The sequence below is a fragment of the Toxoplasma gondii genome, chromosome VIII, assembly GCF_000006565.2.
Source record: "Toxoplasma gondii ME49 chromosome VIII, whole genome shotgun sequence".
Lineage (NCBI taxonomy): Eukaryota > Apicomplexa > Conoidasida > Eucoccidiorida > Sarcocystidae > Toxoplasma > Toxoplasma gondii.
This window is the reverse complement of record NC_031476.1, coordinates 484,719-505,824: the sequence shown is the minus strand read 5'-3', so window position 1 is coordinate 505,824 and position 21,106 is coordinate 484,719. Positions and strand designations below refer to the sequence as shown.

General features: G+C 49.8%; 2 protein-coding genes and 3 non-coding genes across 5 annotated transcripts; 3 read left to right on the top strand and 2 right to left on the bottom strand.

The window, feature by feature from the left end:
• The first annotated feature begins 1,916 nt into the window (after window positions 1–1,916).
• On the top strand, window positions 1,917–9,659 carry TGME49_229990 (T-complex protein 1 subunit alpha, putative). The gene is made up of 9 exons (XM_002367879.1): window positions 1,917–2,178; window positions 3,141–3,322; window positions 3,706–3,837; window positions 4,648–4,812; window positions 5,147–5,273; window positions 5,972–6,098; window positions 6,802–6,977; window positions 7,519–7,679; window positions 8,340–9,659. Exons 1-9 carry the CDS (start codon window positions 2,121–2,123, stop codon window positions 8,856–8,858), a joined length of 1,647 nt encoding a protein of 548 aa, XP_002367920.1. The 5' UTR covers window positions 1,917–2,120; the 3' UTR covers window positions 8,859–9,659.
• A 1,535-nt stretch (window positions 9,660–11,194) lies between these two features.
• TGME49_229980 lies at window positions 11,195–11,266 on the bottom strand. The gene has a single exon. It is a non-coding gene; the product is annotated as a tRNA-His (tRNA).
• Window positions 11,267–11,651: 385 nt separating this feature from the next.
• TGME49_229970 lies at window positions 11,652–11,725 on the top strand. The gene has a single exon. It is a non-coding gene; the product is annotated as a tRNA-Arg (tRNA).
• A 283-nt stretch (window positions 11,726–12,008) lies between these two features.
• TGME49_229960 lies at window positions 12,009–12,082 on the top strand. The gene has a single exon. It is a non-coding gene; the product is annotated as a tRNA-Arg (tRNA).
• Window positions 12,083–13,611: 1,529 nt separating this feature from the next.
• Window positions 13,612–20,744, bottom strand: TGME49_229950 (26S proteasome regulatory subunit 6b, putative). Its single transcript, XM_002367878.1, has 10 exons — window positions 19,865–20,744; window positions 19,054–19,244; window positions 18,092–18,224; window positions 17,268–17,403; window positions 16,802–16,929; window positions 15,992–16,050; window positions 15,592–15,691; window positions 14,960–15,128; window positions 14,440–14,524; window positions 13,612–13,883 (listed from the first exon to the last, which is right to left on the bottom strand). Exons 1-10 carry the CDS (start codon window positions 20,003–20,005, stop codon window positions 13,796–13,798), a joined length of 1,230 nt encoding a protein of 409 aa, XP_002367919.1. The 5' UTR covers window positions 20,006–20,744; the 3' UTR covers window positions 13,612–13,795.
• Between the last annotated feature and the right edge of the window lie 362 nt (window positions 20,745–21,106).

Genomic DNA, 21,106 nt, shown 5'->3' with positions numbered 1-21,106 from the left:
CCTGCGTTCGCGACCCCTGAGGAGTCGCGAAGACGGAGTTGGTTGTGGACTTCATCTGTCCAAGATTGCTTGAAACCATGCCTCGCACGTAACGACTCCCCGTTTCCCTGCTTGTGCTCTTTCCCATATGAACAGAAACAGTGAAAATATCAACTTTGGAGTGTGCTGCTGGAGCTTTAAGGCGTACTAGATAACGCAGTGAAAGTAGAGATTCTCGACTGTGGTGCTGGAACTCGGTATCGTATAAGCTAGCTCAATGGAACTACGCACTATGAATTACCCTAGTGAAACGTGTTGCCGTATCAGGTTACAGAGTGAAAGTAGCGACGCTGCAGGCGCCATCTACGTCTCCGATACAGCACTAGCGGCACATAAGGTTCAAGACAGCCTCAACAAACGGTCTTTTTTCTTCCCTCCCTCTTCCTACGAGTGGCAACATTAATCCATATAATGCGCCTAGAGCATCGTTGATGGAAAATAACCACGATGTCGTACGATTTTGAAATCTAACACTTTTAGCTGTCTTAAGCAGATGCATGTGGTTGAGCAAATTAATTTGACTCATTCGATCCCCGCGGAAGGCAAGTTCCCGGCTGCGTGGTGCTGAGAGACATTCATTTGAGGGAGTATCTCCGGGTCGAGAGAACTTCTCGAAAATCTCTGTCACTCATTTGTTGTTCAGTTCGACTCCTAACACATGACCAGTTTAGGATCGTTGTGGTGTTCCTTACAATCGGTTTAATCATTGAGTGGAGCCGACAAGAGCGAACGGACGCGTCCTTCCTGCCCTACCGCTTGTCTGCGTTCTCAGTAGCGGAATAACGCAAAAAAGTGAAAGGCTGGAAGGTCATCCTTTCCACTTGTTTGTCAGCTGCCTTTCGTGGTACTGTACAAATATCGGAAGCAGTTTTGCATCACTGAAGAGTTCTGTGCCGTTTCTATAGGGTCGCAGCAAACTACCGGTGCCCTCTGGATGCCGCAGTACACTACTCACGTTGTCAGTTGAATTTAAAGCCGACGAATGACAGAGACAGGACTACAGCCAAAAATGCCTCATAGTATTGGTCCTCAACAACTCTGTGGCACTGAATGCTGTCCTGAATTTACCAGTGACAATTCTAGATCACCTAGTGTGACTAAGGCTATCTAGCATCGTGTATCGGAAGAGAAATACCAAAAGCTGATCGAGCCGAGTGAGCTGAGGGTTTTTTGCGTGTTCTCAAATCAAAAGTGAGTCGGTCGCGAAAATCCGCAAGGAACTGGTGGAGCAAGTGTGCATCTGATCGCCTGCATGACAGACCAGCGGGGCGGCTTCCTGCGTTTCTTAGTAAAAACTCTGTGTTAGAAAAAGCACGGTTTTAGCACTTCTGATCTTGAGGCTTGGAAAAGTCTGCAACGTCGACGAACAGACTAACCTCGTGTGTGTACGCGACTTTAATCCGTCCAAGTGCACCTGTCTTCGAAAACAATTTTCTTCACCGAGCGGTTTACATACCCGAGTCTTGAGGTCATCGGTCACAGGATCCAACAGGAGGAACAATTATCCCCAGAGCTCCTCTGCTTTGCACACGTAAAGCGGTAAGGCAGGGGCGGGGGTTGGAGCTGGGTCTGGCGCTGACCACGACACCACAATTCCGTCAAAAATCCACGTCGGTTATCCGCTTTTCTGGAATGTTTTTTCGACTAGAGGCAAGGAAGCAGACCTCGTTCTCGAGAGTCTTGAAACCAATGCATCTCACGAACGCGGCACCGGCCAACACGGGGGTGGAGAGGACCCCCCTCCCCGTTTTTTGTGTGAGAAACGCATGCATGCGTGGACGGAAACAAGTCACCGAGAGAACAACTGTGCAAGAGTGTGCAAAGGAGGGAGGCTGTTCGGTCTGGAATAGGCAAGAAAGGTGCTCTCTGCAGAGGCCACTGCTTTTCCTCTTAGGAAACGTTGCGGTGTATGTTTTCTCTGAGAAACAGAACTGTGTCAAAACGGACGGGACACAGGCAATTGTCTGCGGCGTTTTCCTCCTCTTTCTTCCACCTCGACTCCCAGTCCTCGGGTGTCCTGCCTCTGTCCGCTTTCTCTTTCCTGGGTTTTCTGCGACTTCAAGAGTGAAAAGCCACACAAAATGGCACTCGCAATCTTCGGCGACCGTCAGAGCGGGCAAGACGTCCGTACCGCCAATGGTAAGTCTAGGATGTGTGATGCGTGTCTCCCGACCCGGTCTTCCCCACCAGAGGCTTTTCTCCTCTTCGTTTTTTCTCGCAAAAATTGTCTTCACACCTTCAGAGTCCTTCCAGTCGTGGCTTTGCCGACTGACGGGACCATTCAGACGCGGAATTCTTCTTTCCTTTCACAGAACCGCAACGGTTCTCGTCCTTGACTGCTACCACACTCCAGAATGCTGTCTCTTCTGTTGGAACGAGCTTCTCAGTCTCGCCGTCCAGACAGGCAGTTGACCCATGGCTCTTCCTGCAACACTTAGCGACGAAGTTTCCTCGTCTCCGGGTATTTCCAAGTTTCGATGCGACCTCGTGCCTTCTTTCCTAACGCGTTTCTCCCCAAATCCGAGAGGTTTCTGGGGAAGAAGGTGCATAGCGAGCAGACACAACGCGCCGAGGAGGAGGCAGCATCGAAGAGGCACCGCGTTTCGAGACAAAGTTACGATCGGCCTCACTGGAATTTACCAGCGAAGCCGTTCTCTCCCACGACGGCAAACGTTTCCGTTTCTTGCAAGGGGACGACTGTGGCAACCTGTGCTTTCGGGTGTCTTTGTCTGCCTGTTGCTCTCGAAATGCGTCGCTCTGCCTTTTTGCAGCGCAAGTACTGGCACAATCGCGGCCGTGTCTCCGCATACATTCGAATTCTCGCCGCGACGTCTGCGGTCTCGGAGAGGGCGAGAGGGTTTTGTCTCGAAGTCTGGTCATCCTGAGGCGGTGACTGCTCGGTCTTTCTTCGCTTCGAAACTCTGCGAGATAGATTCTCTTTCCAGCCGGGAGGATCGCCCGCGTCTCTGTGGGTTTCAGCGACTAAAAGAGACTAAAAGAGTCACGGAAAAAAGATGAGTGGAGCGCGACGCTCTCCGGGGACAGTCTCCCGGGTGTTTGGACACCCTGTCGCGGTGTGCTGCTGTGCCTCTGCTCTGCAGCGGCGGCGGTGCAGTCGATCGCGAACATTCTGCGGTCGTCTCTCGGCCCCCAGGGGCTAGACAAGATGCTCGTGGACGACATCGGAGACATGACGATTACGAACGATGGTGCGACGATTCTCAAGCAACTCGAGGTGCAGCACCCTGCAGCGAAAGTTCTTGTTGAACTTTCCGATCTCCAGGTAAACGCGTGCATCTCTGGCATGGCGCGTCGATGCGACTGAGACACATGCAGTTCTCCATCGCGAGGCGGGTGGAGAGAGAAACCGAGAACGCCTATCTTCTCGTGGATGATCCAGCTTTCCCTGGGGGCAACAGGTCTGGCGATGAGTCAAAACGCGTTGTCTCCATCCGTTGCGGAGAGGAGTCTGAAGGGATGCCACAACTTCTGGTCCTTCGAGCGCCTTTCCTTTTTAGCGCAAAGAGACACTGGCCGCGGCTCTGGGCCGGCGTGCCTTTGTGTGTTGATGAAACGCGAGTCCGCAGCGGCAAGCGAGTGTAACGATATGCTCCTGAAGTCCACGACGGAGGGAACGCTTTTTCTTTCGCCTTGGTCTTTTCTCAGGACAAAGAGGTGGGCGACGGCACCACCTCCGTCGTCCTCCTCGCCGCCGAGTTCCTTCGAGTCGGAAATCAACTCGTGAAAGAGGGCGTTCACCCCACTGCTGTCATTGCAGGCTTCAAACTTGCAATGAAGGTAAGGGCCGATGAGATTCGTCGAGAGTCGGAAAACAACGAACGTAGAGACAGGAAAGAAATTTTAAACTCTGAGACGTCTCCGCGCACATGCAGGCGCTGTCCAAACGCGTAGTCATAGTGCCGTGTAGGTCTACAGCAGGCATATGCACATACGCATATATATGTATATATATACATATATATATTTATGTACATACATACTTGAATGGGTGTATGTATATGTGTGTGTAAAACATGCATCGATGTACATATTTGTGCGTAGGACAGTGGCAGTGCATGCGGTTCTTCTGAACGTCTCTTCTCCGCGCCTCTTCTTTTGTTTAGCTGCTCTTCTGTCTTCGGTCTCTCTTTGGACGGGTCCGTGGGTTTTCCCTGAACTGTCGGGATCTCTGTGCGACGGTTAAGAGCTTTCTGCGCGAGGGTGTTCGATCCCCGAGCGCGATCGAAGAACAAGCTGGCTTCCTTGGAGTTGGGCGAGGCGCCATTTTTCGTCTCACTCAGTTGACGGAGCGCAGTTCCCTGGTCTCTGTTCACTCGAAGTGGAAGCTGTGTTAACCGCGTGGAATCCAGTGTGCAAAGGGCGGAATACAACGTCGCAGGTTGCTGTTTCGGAAGAAGCTGCGCAAATTCAAAAGGGAGAGTGCTCTATAAAAGGGGAGGTAAAGATCACTGGAAACGCCGCTTCGAAAGTCTCACAGTGCGACCATTCCAAAGCGAATGCCATACCGTCGGTGTGGAGCGCGCAGAGAAGGGAAGGCGTATCCTGTGTGCACAGGCGGCCGTGGGTGTCTGCCGTGTCTGCATGCAGGAAAGCGTTAAATTTATTCAAGAGCATTTGACATCTCGCGTTGATGCCAACAACAGAGAGGTGCTCATGAACGTCGCAACAACGACCATCAGCTCGAAGCTCATCGGAACAGAGACAGCCCACTTCGCGGATCTTGTTGTTCGTGCTATTCTCTCCGTCAAGATGGTAAACATGTCTTGCTGCCTCTATGTTTCGGACTCACCACGATTGCAGAGTCACTGAAGATACGCGCGTTTCTGCAGCAGGGTCGGCGCAGCGTGTCTCGGTATATTCTATGCGTCGCCTGTCTTCTAAGCCTTTGAGATCCTACGAATGACGAGAAGCATCTGCTTTGTGCTTCTGTCAGCTTGGACGACCCGATTGTCGTGCCTCTCCACGCCTGCATTTTTCGTCTCTGTTTTCGTTGTCTCCTTGGTCCCCCCTTTCTCAGTGCCTTCGCTTGTCTCCGAGTTGTTTTCAGGCTGACTTCCATTTTCTTTGCATCCTATATGTTTCGTAGATCACCGAAAGAGGAGACGTCAAGTACCCTGTCAGCTCGATCAACATCATCAAGACCCACGGCAAATCGATGCGCGAATCGAGTCTCGTGGAAGGCTACGCACTGAAAGCGGGTCGCGCAGCACAAGGTGAGAAGAGAAAAAACTTGCTCGTCTCGTTCGGAGGCCAGACATCGCGAGATACAGGACTTCGAGTGTGTCTGTTGCTTGACTTGACTCCCCAGAATGATGCAAAGTAACGGCAGACGCTGCCGAGCTGTGTGTGCGTGTGTATGGATAAGCGTCGGTACATTCGAGCTCAAGAATAGAGAACGGGTGCAAGATACGCAGAGAAGAACAACCTGACAGTACAGAGCAGTTTTCCGTGATTCAGAAAGTTCAGACGCAGCATTCGACACGCTTCACTGTCATTTAAAGAAACTGAAGGTATTCTTCCTCCTTCTCTTCCCGTACAAATGAGGAACAGGGGTGCTGTGTGCGACTCAACTCCTTTCAAAGTAGAACGCACAGAACCACCGAGTAGACGTTCATCCATTAAACTGTCTCGAGGGTGCATGGAGTCACAAAATTCTGCATTTGCATGCAGATCTAACAAATCGTTGTTCGTCCACCTGATGGAGAAAGTGACACTGCGTGCGCCAGTGTTTAGTCGCGTCTCAGCATGAATGTTCGTAACATTTTTTTCTTGGGTGTATATACTTCGAGTTGGACTCGTGGTTTCCCGACAACACATGGAGGGAAACGAGGTTGCTCGAAACCAAACATGTAAACGCTCAAACGTCCGATCTCGCTCTCTTGTCAGTTTTTCTATTTTCTCTCTCTTGCAGGCATGCCCCAGTGCGTGAAGAACGCCAAGGTCGCCCTGCTCGACTTCAACCTTCGGCAGCATCGCATGCAACTCGGCGTCCAGATTCAGGTTGACAACCCCGAGGAACTGGAAAAGATCCGGCAAAAGTAAGTTCCCTTTCTTCCTCCCAAGACCTCTTACAACTTTGTTCTCGTCTCGGCAACCGCAAATACGACGAGAGCCCCGGTGTTCTGGTCTCTTTTTTGCCTGCGAGGCTGTTTGTTATAGAAAGAAGAAACGGCTTGTGCTTTTCATTCTCATTCGAGAACATGCAAGAATGTATATATTTGTATATATGTGTACCTATTTTTTGGGCTAGAAACAGCAAACCTCGCAAGGCCCTCATAGTTACACAACACGCGATATTTCCCTTCGTTAGAAGAGTCTTGCTCCCAGCTTTCCTTGCATGGAGTTTGACTCTGAAAACGGCAGGTCGACTCGCGCGCCTCGTCTCTTGTCTCGCATCTTCAATGTGTGGCTGCAAGAATGCTTTTCGAAAACGGGAGTCTGTTTCTCCACCCAGACGTACGGCCGTTCTCTCGGAAACTGCCTTACAAAGAACGACAAAAACGATCTCACAGACCCGTTGTTCGCAACAACTCAAAGCAGGATCAACGAGTTGTCGCACGGCATGATTCGCTTGCATCGAAATAGTGTCAAAGTTACTCGTTTCGCCATCGCTCGCTCGTACAGAAGGGCGTTTCGCATCCGAGGGCGGGGTACATGGAAAGGAATGGATCCTGCACGAAAGCGACTTTGAAATGTTGTTGGAGCTGCAACGGGTCTCGCCTGCTGCGGTGATTTTTGTAGAGAGAAGGACATCACGGCGGCGAAGATTCAGAAGATCCTTGCATCAGGAGCAAACGTCATCTTGACAACCCAGGGCATCGACGATATGGCCATGAAGTACTTCGTCGAGGCGGGGGCCATTGCCGTCCGCCGTGTTGACAGAAAAGACCTTCGCAGAATCGCCAAAATCACAGAAGGTAACAGCGACGCTCTCAAGTGTCGATTCTTCGTCAGGGGATCTTCCTCACATTCACCTCGCATTTCCGCCGTCGCAAAGGCGGTGGTGTGTGTGCATTCCAAGAAATATGCATTGAGTTACGTACGTCTCTCTGCATTGTGTTGCTCAAGATATATATATATATATATGCATGTGTCTGTATGCACGTCTCCACAGGAATATATATATATATATATATATATATATATATATATATATATATGTATACATTTAGGTGCAAGAGATAAATGTGTATAAATTCAAGTATGGATACGGAGGCTGATGCCACACCTCAGCGCGTTGAGTTCACGAGTTGTACGGAGGCCATGCGGCAAGGTCGAAGGCGCTCTTGGAAGACCTTTTTCATTGAGGACCATGCGCTTCATCGTAGGGTGTTGAGAGCGCGTTTGATTCCGAGTGTGCAGTGGATCTTTCTTCGTTTTCTGGCTGCAACTCGCAACTTGAATGCGTCTCAAATCTGTAGTGAGTTCTGTCTGTCTTTCGTTTGCATGTTTGGCCAGGCACTGTGGTGCTCACGATGGCTACTCTGGACGGAGACGAGAAGTTCGACGCTTCCTGTCTTGGCACTTGCGAAGAAGTTTACGAGGAGCGCATTGGCGACTGGGATCACCTTATGTTTAAAGGGTGCAAAGGTGGAAAGGCTGCGACAGTCATTCTTCGTGTAGGTCGGGTGTCAGGACACCACCTTGTACGAGTTAGGTCGAAATAAGAGGCCGGGAAGTTCGCGTCCAGCCTGGAGGACCGAATGTCTTAGAAACAGAAACGAACGGGCTTCGATGGCGGAGGGGAACCAACCGTACGGAATCGCGTAGCGTGACTCGACGCCGACTTTCAAAAGTCACACACGACTCGCCTTTGGAATTCGAGATAGACTGCTCGTTTCTCCCATCTTTTCGCTAGCTTTCCTGCGGCAAACTGGTCCTCTCTGCATCGCAGATCGAGTGTGGAGACGGGTGGTGTATGTTCCAACTTTAGGTAATCGGTGACTGAGCTTTCACGCAAATGGGAATATCGGAGGACCGCGAATCGAACACGGCGAGCTGTCTGCAGCGCTCCAATGGGGACGTTGAGGGTGTTTGTCTCTCGCCGCGGTCGTCTGACACCGAGCTAGCGTTTCTCCTGGTCCGCAAGGCGTAACCGAACGCATGCAGGGCCCCAGTCAGACACTAACCGAAGCTCGACTTCTTGTTAAACACCGTAAACGGCTTTGGAACGTGGACACCAAAGACATGAGACGCTCACGCGTGTTCATCCGCGTTCTTTCAGTTCAGTTCTGTGTCGTAAACGTGGATTGCAGTTTCTCTGCGTGGACTGCTTTCAGGGAGCAAACGAGTACATGCTGGACGAGGTCGACCGTTCTGTCCACGACGCCCTTTGCGCCGTATCTCGAGCTCTGGAGTACACGCACGTGTGTCCGGGCGGCGGCGCAGTGGAGACGTCGCTTTCTGTGTATTTAGAGAACTTTGCCCGGACGCTTGGGTCCCGAGAGCAGCTAGCCATCGCAGCGTTTGCAGAGGCTCTGCTGATCATTCCAAAGACCCTCGCGGTGAACGCCGCTCTCGATGCCACAGAGCTCGTCGCCAGGCTCCGCGCCGTGCATGCAAAGGCTCAGGGGCAGTTGCTTGACGCGGCTGGGAACGGGGACGAGGAACTCAAGTGGCATGGCTTAGATCTAACTTCAGGGAAAACGAGGAACAACATGGCTGCTGGAGTTATCGAGGCTGCTGTGAGCAAGACGAAGGCACTGCGCTTTGCTACAGAAGCAGCCGTTACCATTCTACGGATCGATGACTTAATAAAAATCGCCCCCGAACCCGAACGGGGCCAACAGGATGACTAGAGTAAACTCTACAAAATGATGGTAGAAAAGCGAACAAAAGGACTAGAGAACCGCACGCGGGACTTGGGGAGATAACTGACATGTGTGCGCTTCCCGACACGTTCTCGCGAACTTTTTGTATTGCGAGGAAAAAGTCCGTCGGTTCTGTTGACTGTTTCCACCAGGAAGCAGCGGGAGATCGTGTCCACTGGCACCTTTGTTTTCGACGCACGCGCGTGGACTCGTGCTTCGCTCTCGACTGCCGAGTCACTCGGTTTTTCTTCCCGGTTTGTTTTCCAGCTTCGCTGCTTCCGCTTCTCTCTGAACGACACAACGGTGTAGGGTAGTTCACACCGAAGAAGTGCCGCTGCCTCGATTCCTAGCTCCGTACCATTTCAAGGACGCAAACTGATCGTTATCATGTGAGTCGCCTGTCTACTCTTTGCGCATTCTTGGCTGTACTCTATTTTCTTACATGGTTCGTGAAAAACTGTTCTCCGAACTCAACTGTTCGCTGCGAAAAAGAACATCGAAACAAAACTCCAAACTTCGAAAACGTATAGATACTTCTCTATATATCTATCTATCTATCTATATATATATATATATATATAGATATAGATATAGATATATAAATATATGCATATAGCGCTACACTTTCTGCTTGAGACATTTGTGGAAGCGATGCGGGGCCATCAACGTATCGTGTCGTTGGAATCGGGTGCATGAGGAAGCATGGTCGAGCCTCGCCACATAATGCTCAATTTGGGCATTAGAGTGATACGTGTAATCATCGGAAGTGCAAAGAAGCCGCTGCAACTAAGAACCGGGGTTTCGTCGTTACTGTACACCTTTTTCGGGGGGGCGTATCGTCGAGTCGGACGGCTGGTTGAGATCTTTAAGGCCTTTGCTTACCACATCCAAGTTCTACTGTTAGCATCGTGTCGAGAACAGTTACCATAGATTTAATATACGTCTATTTTGAGTACATGCAGTATTGACTCGGTACACTTCAAATCTAAATTTATACTGTCACCCTGTAGTATCGTGCGGCTGCTTTGCCCTGCATTCGTTCTGAAAGTTTCGCTTTTGGGAGTGGCGCCCCTTGACGACATTTTGCGCTTTATATGACGGGAATACTAATGCATCACTTCCTTTTAACAGCGCACTATATCCTACAGCACACCATTCAAACAAGAGACCTCTGGATAGAGGTGAGGGTCGGGGAGACTTTGCAATTCATTCACCGGTAAGAATAGGTCAACACGAACATGATACCAGTACGGATAAAAAACAAAGTCAATCGGGTTTAATCTTCTGTGCAAGACACCCGATGGTGGCAGCTGGAACACGGAAGTTAAAGGGATTGTTCGAATACTTCTGCGTCCAGGCTTCCAATTGACTAACGAATGGCTCGAGTAGTTGGAACCTTGACGCATATTTGGAACCGTGACGCAGAGGCGGATGAGAAGAACTACGCAATGCTCTTTCTGCTCTTCGGCCTACGCCGTTCGAGTGTAGGTTCCAAGAAACTCTTCTAGCATCCTTGTTGTCCACACAATATATGCGAGCAAACAGTGCTTGGCATGTCTTGTGTGGGAAGGAACGTTTCTACGGCGTTGCAACTCCCGAGTTTTCGAAGCTGGACTCAACTGGAGTTCCTTCTATCCCAATCAGACAGGCGAGTTCTTGACGCCACTTGTTAAGTTTCCTGTTTCTTTCTTGAAAGGCGTTGTGTGTCGCCCGCTTCTCACCCTTGGCGGGACTTCGTCACATGCCACCAGAGTTGCTCTGAATCCACTGTTACAAAATCCCGGCACTTTCAACACGATTCTGCTCACGCTGGCGACGAGGTGGACCGACATGCCAGCCTGTTCGTTCCTTCCAAGGACAGCAGTCGTGCAGGCAGTGTACCAGCAAAACAAAACTCTTTACTGACGCTAAGATCTATGGATCAGTGGTCCTTTGCTTCCTCACACCGGGGACACGACGCTTTGTCAAGGGCGGAAAACTTCTCGAGCTTGTGAACGGTTGAGCGAAAGACTGGCTTCGTTGAACACGCAACACAGCAAAAGATCGCCTCTGACCCATAAAAGACAAGATAATCTGTAATACCAAGACCCATTTCGATGTTACATCAGGTATGCTACATCAGGCAAGTAAATATCCTTCAAGTAGCCCAGGTAACCCTCAGGGAAGGGTCGCGTGTTTCATCATCTCTTTAGCATCGACACTTTAGATGACGGAGAGAGCCTACAAGTCACAAAATAATTCTCGCATTTCGTGTGACTTGATGACGAAAAAGAAAAGCATCTCTGGTTACATCAAAACGAGAACAGAGCAGACGAAGAAAAATTTGTCCGAACCAGGAATCGAACCTGGGTTTACACGGCCACAACGTGTTGTCCTAACCTCTAGACGATTCGGACCGAAAGTCGGTGACGGACCAGTTGCCCTATCGTGTGAGATGCTATTCTGTCAGCCACACTCTTTCAAATTCATGCAAGAAATGGTGTACTTCTGCTTGCCTTCAGGTCTGAAAAAACTGTATGTTCGAATATCAATGCAAGCCGAAATGAGGTGGGGGGGATCTGCAGGTGGTGCACGCAACCGCTCTCTGCAGCACAGGATGCTGCAGCGCTACTGGCATGGGGCATGCCATTCGTTTTCGAGAATGTTGAAGTGCCTGCTCACAGGAGATTGCTTTGGAGAGAGAGTGAACTGTAGATACGGGAAAAGGAGTAATAGAGCAGTGGCATTCTAAAAACCTTTGGAGAGGCGGCAGCAATGGTACCCTCGAGAATGTGTGGAGACGGGCCGATAGTTCAGTTGGATAGAATGCCCGGCTACGGACCGGGTGGTCGTGGGTTCGAATCCTGCTCGGCCTACACTTTTTTCTGTGAAAAGACAGGGATTGCGTGAACTTTTGTTCGTTATGGTGACTGTCAGCTGGTGGTTTACTCCATGAAGTACCTTATTGTTCCCAAGTAAGGGTTTGGAAGCGAATCTGGACACAAGTCGTGGTCAGTCTAAATTTATACCTTGCTCTTTTCGTCTGTATGTGGATTATCGGGATCTTCACTTGGTTGTTTACTTGAGAAGAGTGCATTGTTTTCATGAACTTTCATTTCCTCTTCGACGAACGCGTTGCCGCTTCTTCCGCCCGTAATTGGGCCGATAGTTCAGTTGGATAGAATGCCCGGCTACGGACCGGGTGGTCGTGGGTTCGAATCCTGCTCGGCCTACACTTTTTCCTGTGCCTTCTTTTTAGGCTCGCTGTTGTTTATCAAGATCTCCAATTAACAGTCTGCTCCACATGTTTCTATCGCTCTAGTGGAAGTGTTCTCTTTGACTGATGCATGCCCACATCGTGGATGATCAAGACCCTTCAGCAAGCATAGCAAACACGCCGAGTGAGCACCAGTCCTATAATGCGGCCAGGTCGCGCTAGCGCGGTACCTTACAGTGAGTTACAGACAGTTACAATTTCTTTTTCTGGACATCACTGATGGAGCGCCACAAGTGTTCAGAGATTCGGAGTTGAAGCAACCGTGACAGTTCGCCTCTGTTCAATCTCGTCTTCAAAAGCAGAAGGAAACCTAAAATGTCGGTAACTGCATTTATTTTCACGGCCGTAGGATTGAGAAAATGAAAATTCCCGCTCAGCACCTACCAGATAACCAGTCGTTGTCAGCACCTTGCAAAAATGTCCTTGTCATGTCTTCGTGAGAGCCGAAGAAATCAAGTGCTCCTACCGGTCCGGTTTCCGCAAAACAACTGGTTCCATGGCCCTTGTCCCGTCCATTCAGAAAAAGTTGAGTTGCGTCCATCGACTACACAAGGTTAGTGTTTAGCGACGATGCCTTCAGGGCACTAAACGAAACACACTCTGTCAGTAGTATTTCCACTTTCTCAAATGGCCTTGCTTTCTACTCAAGACTGAGGCGTCGGCAAAAACTTGTGACCAATGCAACCAATCGATTAAAGTTTTCTTTCTCCGCCGCACAGTTGGGAGGGACTTGAGGTGCACGACAGGCTCTCTATCGTTCATCCGGAACTCAAAAACAGACTGCCGGGGTTGCTGCCGCATGTGACGGATCAACCAATAAGCTATTTCGTTCCTGCTGTCCCACCCTAATCCGCACGTTACTGCACAGCCTTTGTGGACAAGTCGAAGACACGTTCACTTGCAGAATGCCCTTTCTCTGTCGCGAGGTCTCTCGCCCGTCTGCGGTTGCATTGCTTTCCTTCCTGAAGAACAACTCTAAATCCACTTGCACGCTGGTTTCGTCCCCTAGGTTTTTGCCGTGCACCTTCACTCCTTCCACTAGGTAACTACAAAAGGTTGGGCTCCTCTCTTCCCACGCACAGTTTCCGCCGTGCGGAGAACCCTCGATGTAAACCGTTGGAATAAATGTCTCTGAGATGAGATTCAGAGATTATCACTCCCACGGCGACGGTGCTCAACAAAATGCCAACACCGGGGGAGTCGTTTCTCCCGGTGTTGACGCGAGTGATCAGAGGAATCCATCTTCTACCCCTAGAAAAACCGATGTGGAAGAACCCGAGTATCGTTGGCAACCGAAATCCACCTTGCTTTTCCTCGGAACTATACATGCATGTTTAAAGCTCTGAGCTGATTTATGCAAGTGCAAACTGGGCACCCAAAGCGCCTGTTGTCACATCCTGTGGCTCTTTTCATCCTTTTGAAACTTTGTCATACAGAAAAAGGCGAGGTTTGTGTGTGGCTTTTCGCTGGTCGCGGCCCGCACCGTTGATAAACGACTAGACTTGCAATTCGGCGGCAGAGAGTCTGTTGAATCACTCGAAATATTTCACAGTCTGTGCACGTAGGCACCTAGAACTCGAATCTTTTTTGTTCACGAAAGACGAGAGAATGCATGTCACGTATGTAAAGAGAGAAACAAAGGCGCCTCTGCGAGGTGGTATCTGCCAGCTTAGAAGCTGTAAAAGTCGAAGTCGCGTTCGTGCTTGCGAACGTGTGCCTTCCACCCCTTCTCGAAATCCTTCGGCAAAATCACGTAGCTGCAGAGCAAACACATTCGACTCGACGCATGCACTTGTGCTCCAAAGATGCTCGTGAACTTTTATTTAGAAGACCTGTTCTGCAGAGTGGTTCAGTACAGGGTAAAAAGCTTAAGAAATTCTTCTTCGGACATGCGCGCTGTTAATTCTTTTTGTATATCTTCGTGTCCCACTCCCGCAACATTTTCTCTCTGGAATGGTCAACAGCACTCGCTGCAGCTTCTTTGACTCTTGGTCGTACAGCTTTCTCCACCGCACTTTATGGAAAACAGAAACCCGCTTCTCAACTTCCTAGATCATCTACCTGACAGTCACACGCGTTCGTCCAGAAAGTTATCCCGGTCCTTTTGCAGGGACGCCGGTTTTCAACAGAGAAAGGGATCAACACAGAAATCTTCACCAAGCCCAAAGCCACAGCCTTCGCTTCTTCATCACTGCATGCGGTAAGTACCCCGACCCTTGCGACCAAGTCGTCCTTTGCCGCATTCACGGCTGGGCACTCACGGTTCCTCACCGAGGTGTATGGACAGCCGAAACTGGAAAATGTGGAACTCACCGGTTCTTCCGCACCGCCTGCATACCAGCCTCCTGGCAGATCGCCGCGATATCCGCTGCTGACACCTTCTCCGGTCTCGAAACGTCTAGAAATACATGCACCAAACAACATCCTCCACGCCTACATGTTCACCTGTAGCTCTCTACCTCTCCATGCATGTACCTATAAGGAGAGACCCCCCTCTTTCTCCTCAATACGTATACATATATATATATATATATATATATGTACAAGTATACATGCATGCAGTCTTGAGGTAACGCCTGGGGATGACGAATGATGCATTTTCATCTCAGGATTCTTCCCTCTCTTCTGTCATGTTCGTTGCACAGCGCTTGCTTCTTCTGCTTTAGCGAAAGGGTGTTTTCCATTGGCGGCGCACTGCATGCCCGTTTTCCCCGTTTTTTTTCGACGAAGACTTCGTTTCGCCTCTCCCACACGCGAAGAGCCTGAGTGTCGTTCTCTTCGAGGAAGGTGTTTCCACGCCTTGACGATCGAGCAGATCGTGGAAGAGACTTACAGTCCTCCAGGTCGACCTCATCAGAGAGATTCATCTTGGCTGTGATGGTTTGGAAGATTAAACGACGCTGGCGTCTGTCTGGCAAAGGAAACTCGATTTTCCGGTCCAGACGCCCAGGACGCAGCAGCGCAGGATCCAAAGTGTCAGCTCTGTTCGTCGCCATAATCACCTAAGGACGAAGAACAACGAGAAACTCCACGATGCATGCCAACTCCTCTGCTAATATACATGCACGCTGTATATCTGTGAAAAAGCACATATTCGTATATGTGCATGTATGTACAGGCGCATGCGCAAAAAGCATGTGATCCGAGTTTACGTTCACGTTTATCCACAGTCATACATACATATATACACATATATATATATATATACATATATATGCGTAACTCCACATGTATCGTATATATATATATATATATATATATATGGGTATGTATATATGTCTTCATATAAGTACAAAAATGCATTCACGTCTTCTCATAGTTGTGTACGGCTTGGCACATGTTTGTCGCCTGATTCGCTCGCGCCCTGCTTGCGCTTTTTCACTTCCTTCTTGACAGTTTCCACGGGGCCTTGTGTCTGTTTCGTCTCTCCCGTCCTCTCGCGGTTCCCTTTTTCGCTCTGGGCACCTTGACTGTGGTCGTTTGATCGAATCCATCCATCTGGTTGAGAAGCTCGAGCAGAATCCGCTGGACCTCCCGATCTGCGCCAGTCTGGGCGTCGAAGCGTCTGCGGAGGACACCGAACGACACACCCACACAAAAAGGAGACACTTCCAAACGGAGACACTTTTCACCCCACAGACGGCCGTCACGGAGACACCGCGCCACTGAGACCGAGAGAGAGGACGCACGAGACAGAGGGAAGTCTGCAGAGAGAGCGACGCGATAGATCTTACAGGCAAGAAGGAGAAGGAGACAGTGAGGGAGGAAATCAAGATGAACCGAAGCCGCAGCTTCAACACTTGGAGAAGGAGTTCTGGAAACTCCAGAAAACGCATCTCGAAACTAAAACTGAGAGAATGCGTACTTGGTTGCGATGGCGTCGACTTCGTCGATGAAGACGATCGCAGGGGAATTCTCGCGCGCCTGCCAATTCAAAATCCGACAGTGTTTTTTCCTCTTGAAGAAACCAAAAAGCAACTGCCTCCAGAATCAGAAGCACTCGGAATATAACTCTGGAAAAAAGCGCGCTTCTTGCTTCTTCACACCGTATCCGCTAAACACACAGCGTCCTGTGCTTGCAGACGCTTATTTAACTTGTTGTGCATGTCCACACACTTGCCCCCATTTGCGTCTTTGCTGGAGTCTCTTCCTCTCACAGCCTTCCACTGACAAAGAAAAACGACCCATCCTGAACATCAGAGCCCTCTGGTCCTCGAGGAACACGACACTCGATTAAAAGTCCTGAAGAACTCCCAACGTCGTGGGGACGCACACGCATACATACATATATTTATATATATAAAAATATATATTTATATATAAATATACATATATATATATATATGAATATGCGTGTTTTATGGGCTGGGGGACTTCGGGGAGCTCACGACAGATACATGCACATTAACATGCAAACACATATACATGCATATATATATATATATATATATATATATATATATATATATATGTATATATAAATGGGAGCAGATTTTTGGATCCCTGTGTTTCCGTTGCTGTTGAACGTGTATGTAGACTTGGTTTTCGGAGATTCACGTCTGAGTTTAGGTTGTTAGACCCCTTTGGTGTGTACACACAGTGTCCTTTCGACTATAAAAGAAAGTGTCTTTCCGGAGCTCCTGAAGGGTCGGGACCTTCGAGTTTCCACTCCTACCAGTCTGAAGACGTCGCGGACCATGCGCGGTCCTTCTCCCAGATATTTCTGCACAAACTCGCTGCCCACGACGCGAATGAACGTAGCTGTCGTGTTGTTTGCCACAGCCTTCGCCAGCATCGTTTTCCCTGACGCAAAAAAAGAGACGAGTCGGAGAGACAGTCCACGTCGAGAGGAAGACACAAAGCAAGAGAGAAGAAAGGCAGACGAAGGGGAGCAGAACGGAGAGACGGACGACATATGAAGAGAACAAGGAAAGGCGAACTGGACAAACGCGGGAGAAGAGAGCAGAGTCGAAAAAGTTCCTCTCCCCAGGAGAGTTGCTCTGGACTCTGTCTGTTTTCTCTCTAGCTGACAGCGAAAGGCGAATTTCTCGTGGAGAGGAAAATACGAGGTCGAAGTGGAATAGAGATGCACGGCCGCAACCACGAGGAGGCACACACACGAGAGAAAAACGGGCAAGCACCTGTGCCGGGAGGACCGTAGAGAAGGACGCCCGTCGGAGGGTCGATGCCGATTTGCTGGTAAAGTTCGGGGCAAGTGAGAGGCAGTTCCACAGCCTCGCGTATCTCTTGCTTCTGAATGTCCATTCCTCCGATATCCTATAAAGGCAAATGTGAAGAGTTTAGGGGAATAGAGAAGACACATTCAACTACAAGAAACTGCTTATCATCAGTTTCAATAATGCCGAGGAGAAATTCCACGAAATCCACTTATTGTCTAAATCACTGAAATCAAATTTACAAGTAAACTACCTCCACGTAACTTCTCGACACTATATGCGTTGCCTCGACACACATCCATATATATATATATATATACATATATATATATATGTAAATTTAAACATGCAAATATGCCGATAAATACATGCTTTCAGATGTGTCTAGAGTAACTAAAGACGCGACTGCATGCACTCTCTCATTTTTCAACCGAGAGGCCTCGGTGAGATCGAGGCGACAGCCATCGAGGGACTTAGGCGATGTGGGTGCTCCCAGAGAAAAACGCGCAGAAATGTTGGATTTCTCTATACATCTTTCGAAAGCACTTACGCGCTTTCTAGTTCATAAATAGGAAGGGCCTTTATGCGTGCAAAGTATCTGACAGTGCGAAGGAGAGACGCACACACGAGACGCTCTAGTCGCAATAGAAGGATCACGGGGAAAGACTCTAGAGCAAAGGCTGTATAGAAAGGAGAGAGATGCTCAAGAAGAAGAAACCTACAGAGACGAGGACACACAGAAGAACGTAGAGACCAAAAATGCTGTAGAGACACCGTTTTGTCCTTACCGAGTAGGTGACATCGGGCTTTTCTTGCATCTGCAAAGTCTGGATGGTGGAGTCTGCCTCCGGAGGCAGAATGTCCACGACAGAATGCGAATGGCGGTGGAGAGCGACGCTGCATCCTGTCTTGAGGAGCTCTCTGAAATCCACAAGACGCACTCAGCATAACCAATCTGCATGGAGGGGAGTCCTTCGACTTTGCTTCACCAAAAGGGTATGCCAGATGCCCAGGATTGAGACACACACACACACACATCTGCATATCAATGTACATCTATGTATACGTGTATGCATGCAGGTTTTGTGCATGCTGTCCTAGGTGGTTGGTTGTGTGATTTCTCAGACTGAACTGAGGGAGGGGATCGGTCAGCCTCCAAAAGGGCATCACGCTGAGTTACTTTCCGCTGTTCAGAGACACCCCAGAGGAAAACAAGGTCGGCCATACACGCATCAACGCAAACTGCGCCGCGCGACAGACCGCTTGCGAACTCATAAACTCCCCTGTTGTTGAACAAGATTCAGTTAGGAACGATAGATCACCGTCAGATGTAATACGTGAGCTGGGTTAAGCATGTCTGAAGACAGGCAACGAAACAGCCACCGAGTTCCCCCTGCCACCGCTGCATGCGCATACACTGAAGCATAGTTCTCTCCACAGAGAGAGATCTACATGGACACTGTTGTGAACCTACATCTTCCCAAACATATGCATCTGCAATTGCGTGTCTTTGTGTCAATTTACGTACACACAGCGAAAGGGGGAGAGGGAAACGGGCGGCCAGACTGAGAGACCTGCCCGTAGCCCACAGATCTGCATGTGCATGCAATTCCCCACATCAGTATGCCAATATAAACATATATATATATATATATTTATATATGTTTATATATTTGTATAGGAACAGGTTGAAGACGTAGCGGTGAATACAAAGAGGCAAGATTTCATTTCCAAGTTGCGTTGTGCCTGCCTGTTGAGGGTGGAGAGAATGCGAACTACGTAGCTGCTGCCTGCAGTGCTGGCGACGATGCCTTCGTTCGCATTGATGAGCTCCATGAATTGCCCGATGACGAGAGGCACACTCTGAATGCGTTTCAACTCCTCGCGCGCCCGATAGAACTCTCTTTTCAAGTTTTTCTGTTCGTCTTTGATATACTCCTCCTGAAACACAGACGGTTTGGAGAGACACGAGATCCACAGATGTTAACACTCAATGCATCCCATCTGCTCCTCTCTCTGAGGCGAGTTCTCGTCTCCAGCTTCCAAAGGAGAACAAGGAAGGCGCAAGGAACGCGTCCGATGACGCCGATTCTCCTCCTCTGGACTCTGATGGTCAAGTGTCACACGCAAGTGCGTCGTTCCTCTCTTTTTCCTTTTTCGACTCGTCTGCAGCGTGAATGATTCGGAGACTCGAGCGCCGCCATGGATGCCCCTCTGGCTGTTGTGTACACCGCGCTTTCTCGCGAGGCTCCACGAGTCCTCTCGGACGCCCATATTCTGCGAGGAGATCCTGGGACTCGCGTTGATTTTTTTGCCCACGAACAAGGTCTTTTTCGGCCGAGACTGAGACCGGGACGAGCAACTTAGAAAAGTGAAACACACGAAAACTGGCTTGGTTCCCCGGTTTCCTCGCTCAAGAGAACGCGGGCACTGGTGAGCCTTTCTCTGCACCTTCAACTCTGAGGCGTCGTCGCGGGCGAGAAAAGGAAGAAGCGTCGCTAACTGACTATTGTTCAGGAGTGTGGTGAGTCGCCTAGGAACTCCAGAGCCTTTTTTTTTACCTGAATGTTCAGAAACTCCAGTCTCTTTTGAAGAGCTTTCAGCTGGGCGTAGAGGTCCCGAGTGTGGAGAGAGTCTCCTGACGCGTCGGAGGGGCAGAGCGAGGCCTCCGCCGCCGGGTGGTCCACGACGGCCGAACTCATCTTGAAAGAGTGGAGGGGAAGAGCGTCCAAGCGACGGCGAGGAAGAGGACGAGAGCCGCGAGAGAAACACAAGCGCAGCGGAACCTGGAGCACTCAAAGGCGGAGGAGTAAAGCAGAGTCGACACCAAACATAGTTGAAAGAGAAGAGAGGAAGAAGGAGAGGACAAGGACGGCGACGTCTTCCGGAAAACCGGGCAGCGGCTCGGGCGACTCCTTCCTGGAAACGCGAGAAAACAGTTCGAGCCGCGTCGCCTTCGCACCGCGTAAGTCTCCACAACTGAAGAGAGCACTGAAGCAGAAAGCTGGGGGAAACCGTGCAAGAGGAACTTGGTCGAAAAATCCTGAATCTCGACCCTCCCTGGGTTTCAAAGTGTCTTTCCACCGCCGAAAGACAGAGGATTTCGGGATGAGCGTCACCCTCAGTGTCTCGTCACATGTCCACCGAAAATCGAAGACCAGCAACTGAGCGAGCAGAAGAGAAAAGAAAAGGAGAGAAAGAAAAGGAGAGAAAAGAAAAGGAGAGAAAAGAAAAGAGAAGAAGAGAAGAAGAGTGCTACGAGCAAGACGTCCTCTTCTTCTCTTCTTCGCAGGAGAGGAGAGAGCCCCGTGGATGGCTTCTTCGGACGGGGTGTACAGACAGGCGAGAAGAGAGACTGGGCGTTCAAATCGGAAACGCGGAGTTGTGTCGGCGCAGCAAAGTGCGACGTTTCTGCCGCGAGAAAATGGAAACGCAATGTGCAGGAAAGTCAGGAAACACAGTTCGCCCACCGCATGCAGTCTCGCGGGCCTCCTCGAAAGACAACACGCGCAAAAACGCAGCGTAGATAAAAACGCTCCCGAAAGCGTCCGACCCGCGCGCCGGCACAACGCGCTCGAAAAGAGATACACGTCTTGTAAAAGAGTCTCAGAAACTCAAGTTCTCGACGGCACAAACGGGGGGAATCCGGAGTCGAAGGATTCACACAAGACGACGCAGGAGACAACAGACCAGACACACGATGCTGCTGCTCGTGGCGGTAGACGGTTTTCCTCCCCAGGAATCCGGTGCGACAGAAGACAGAAGCGATGATGGAAGAGGAAAGAGAGAAAGGAAAGACCGCT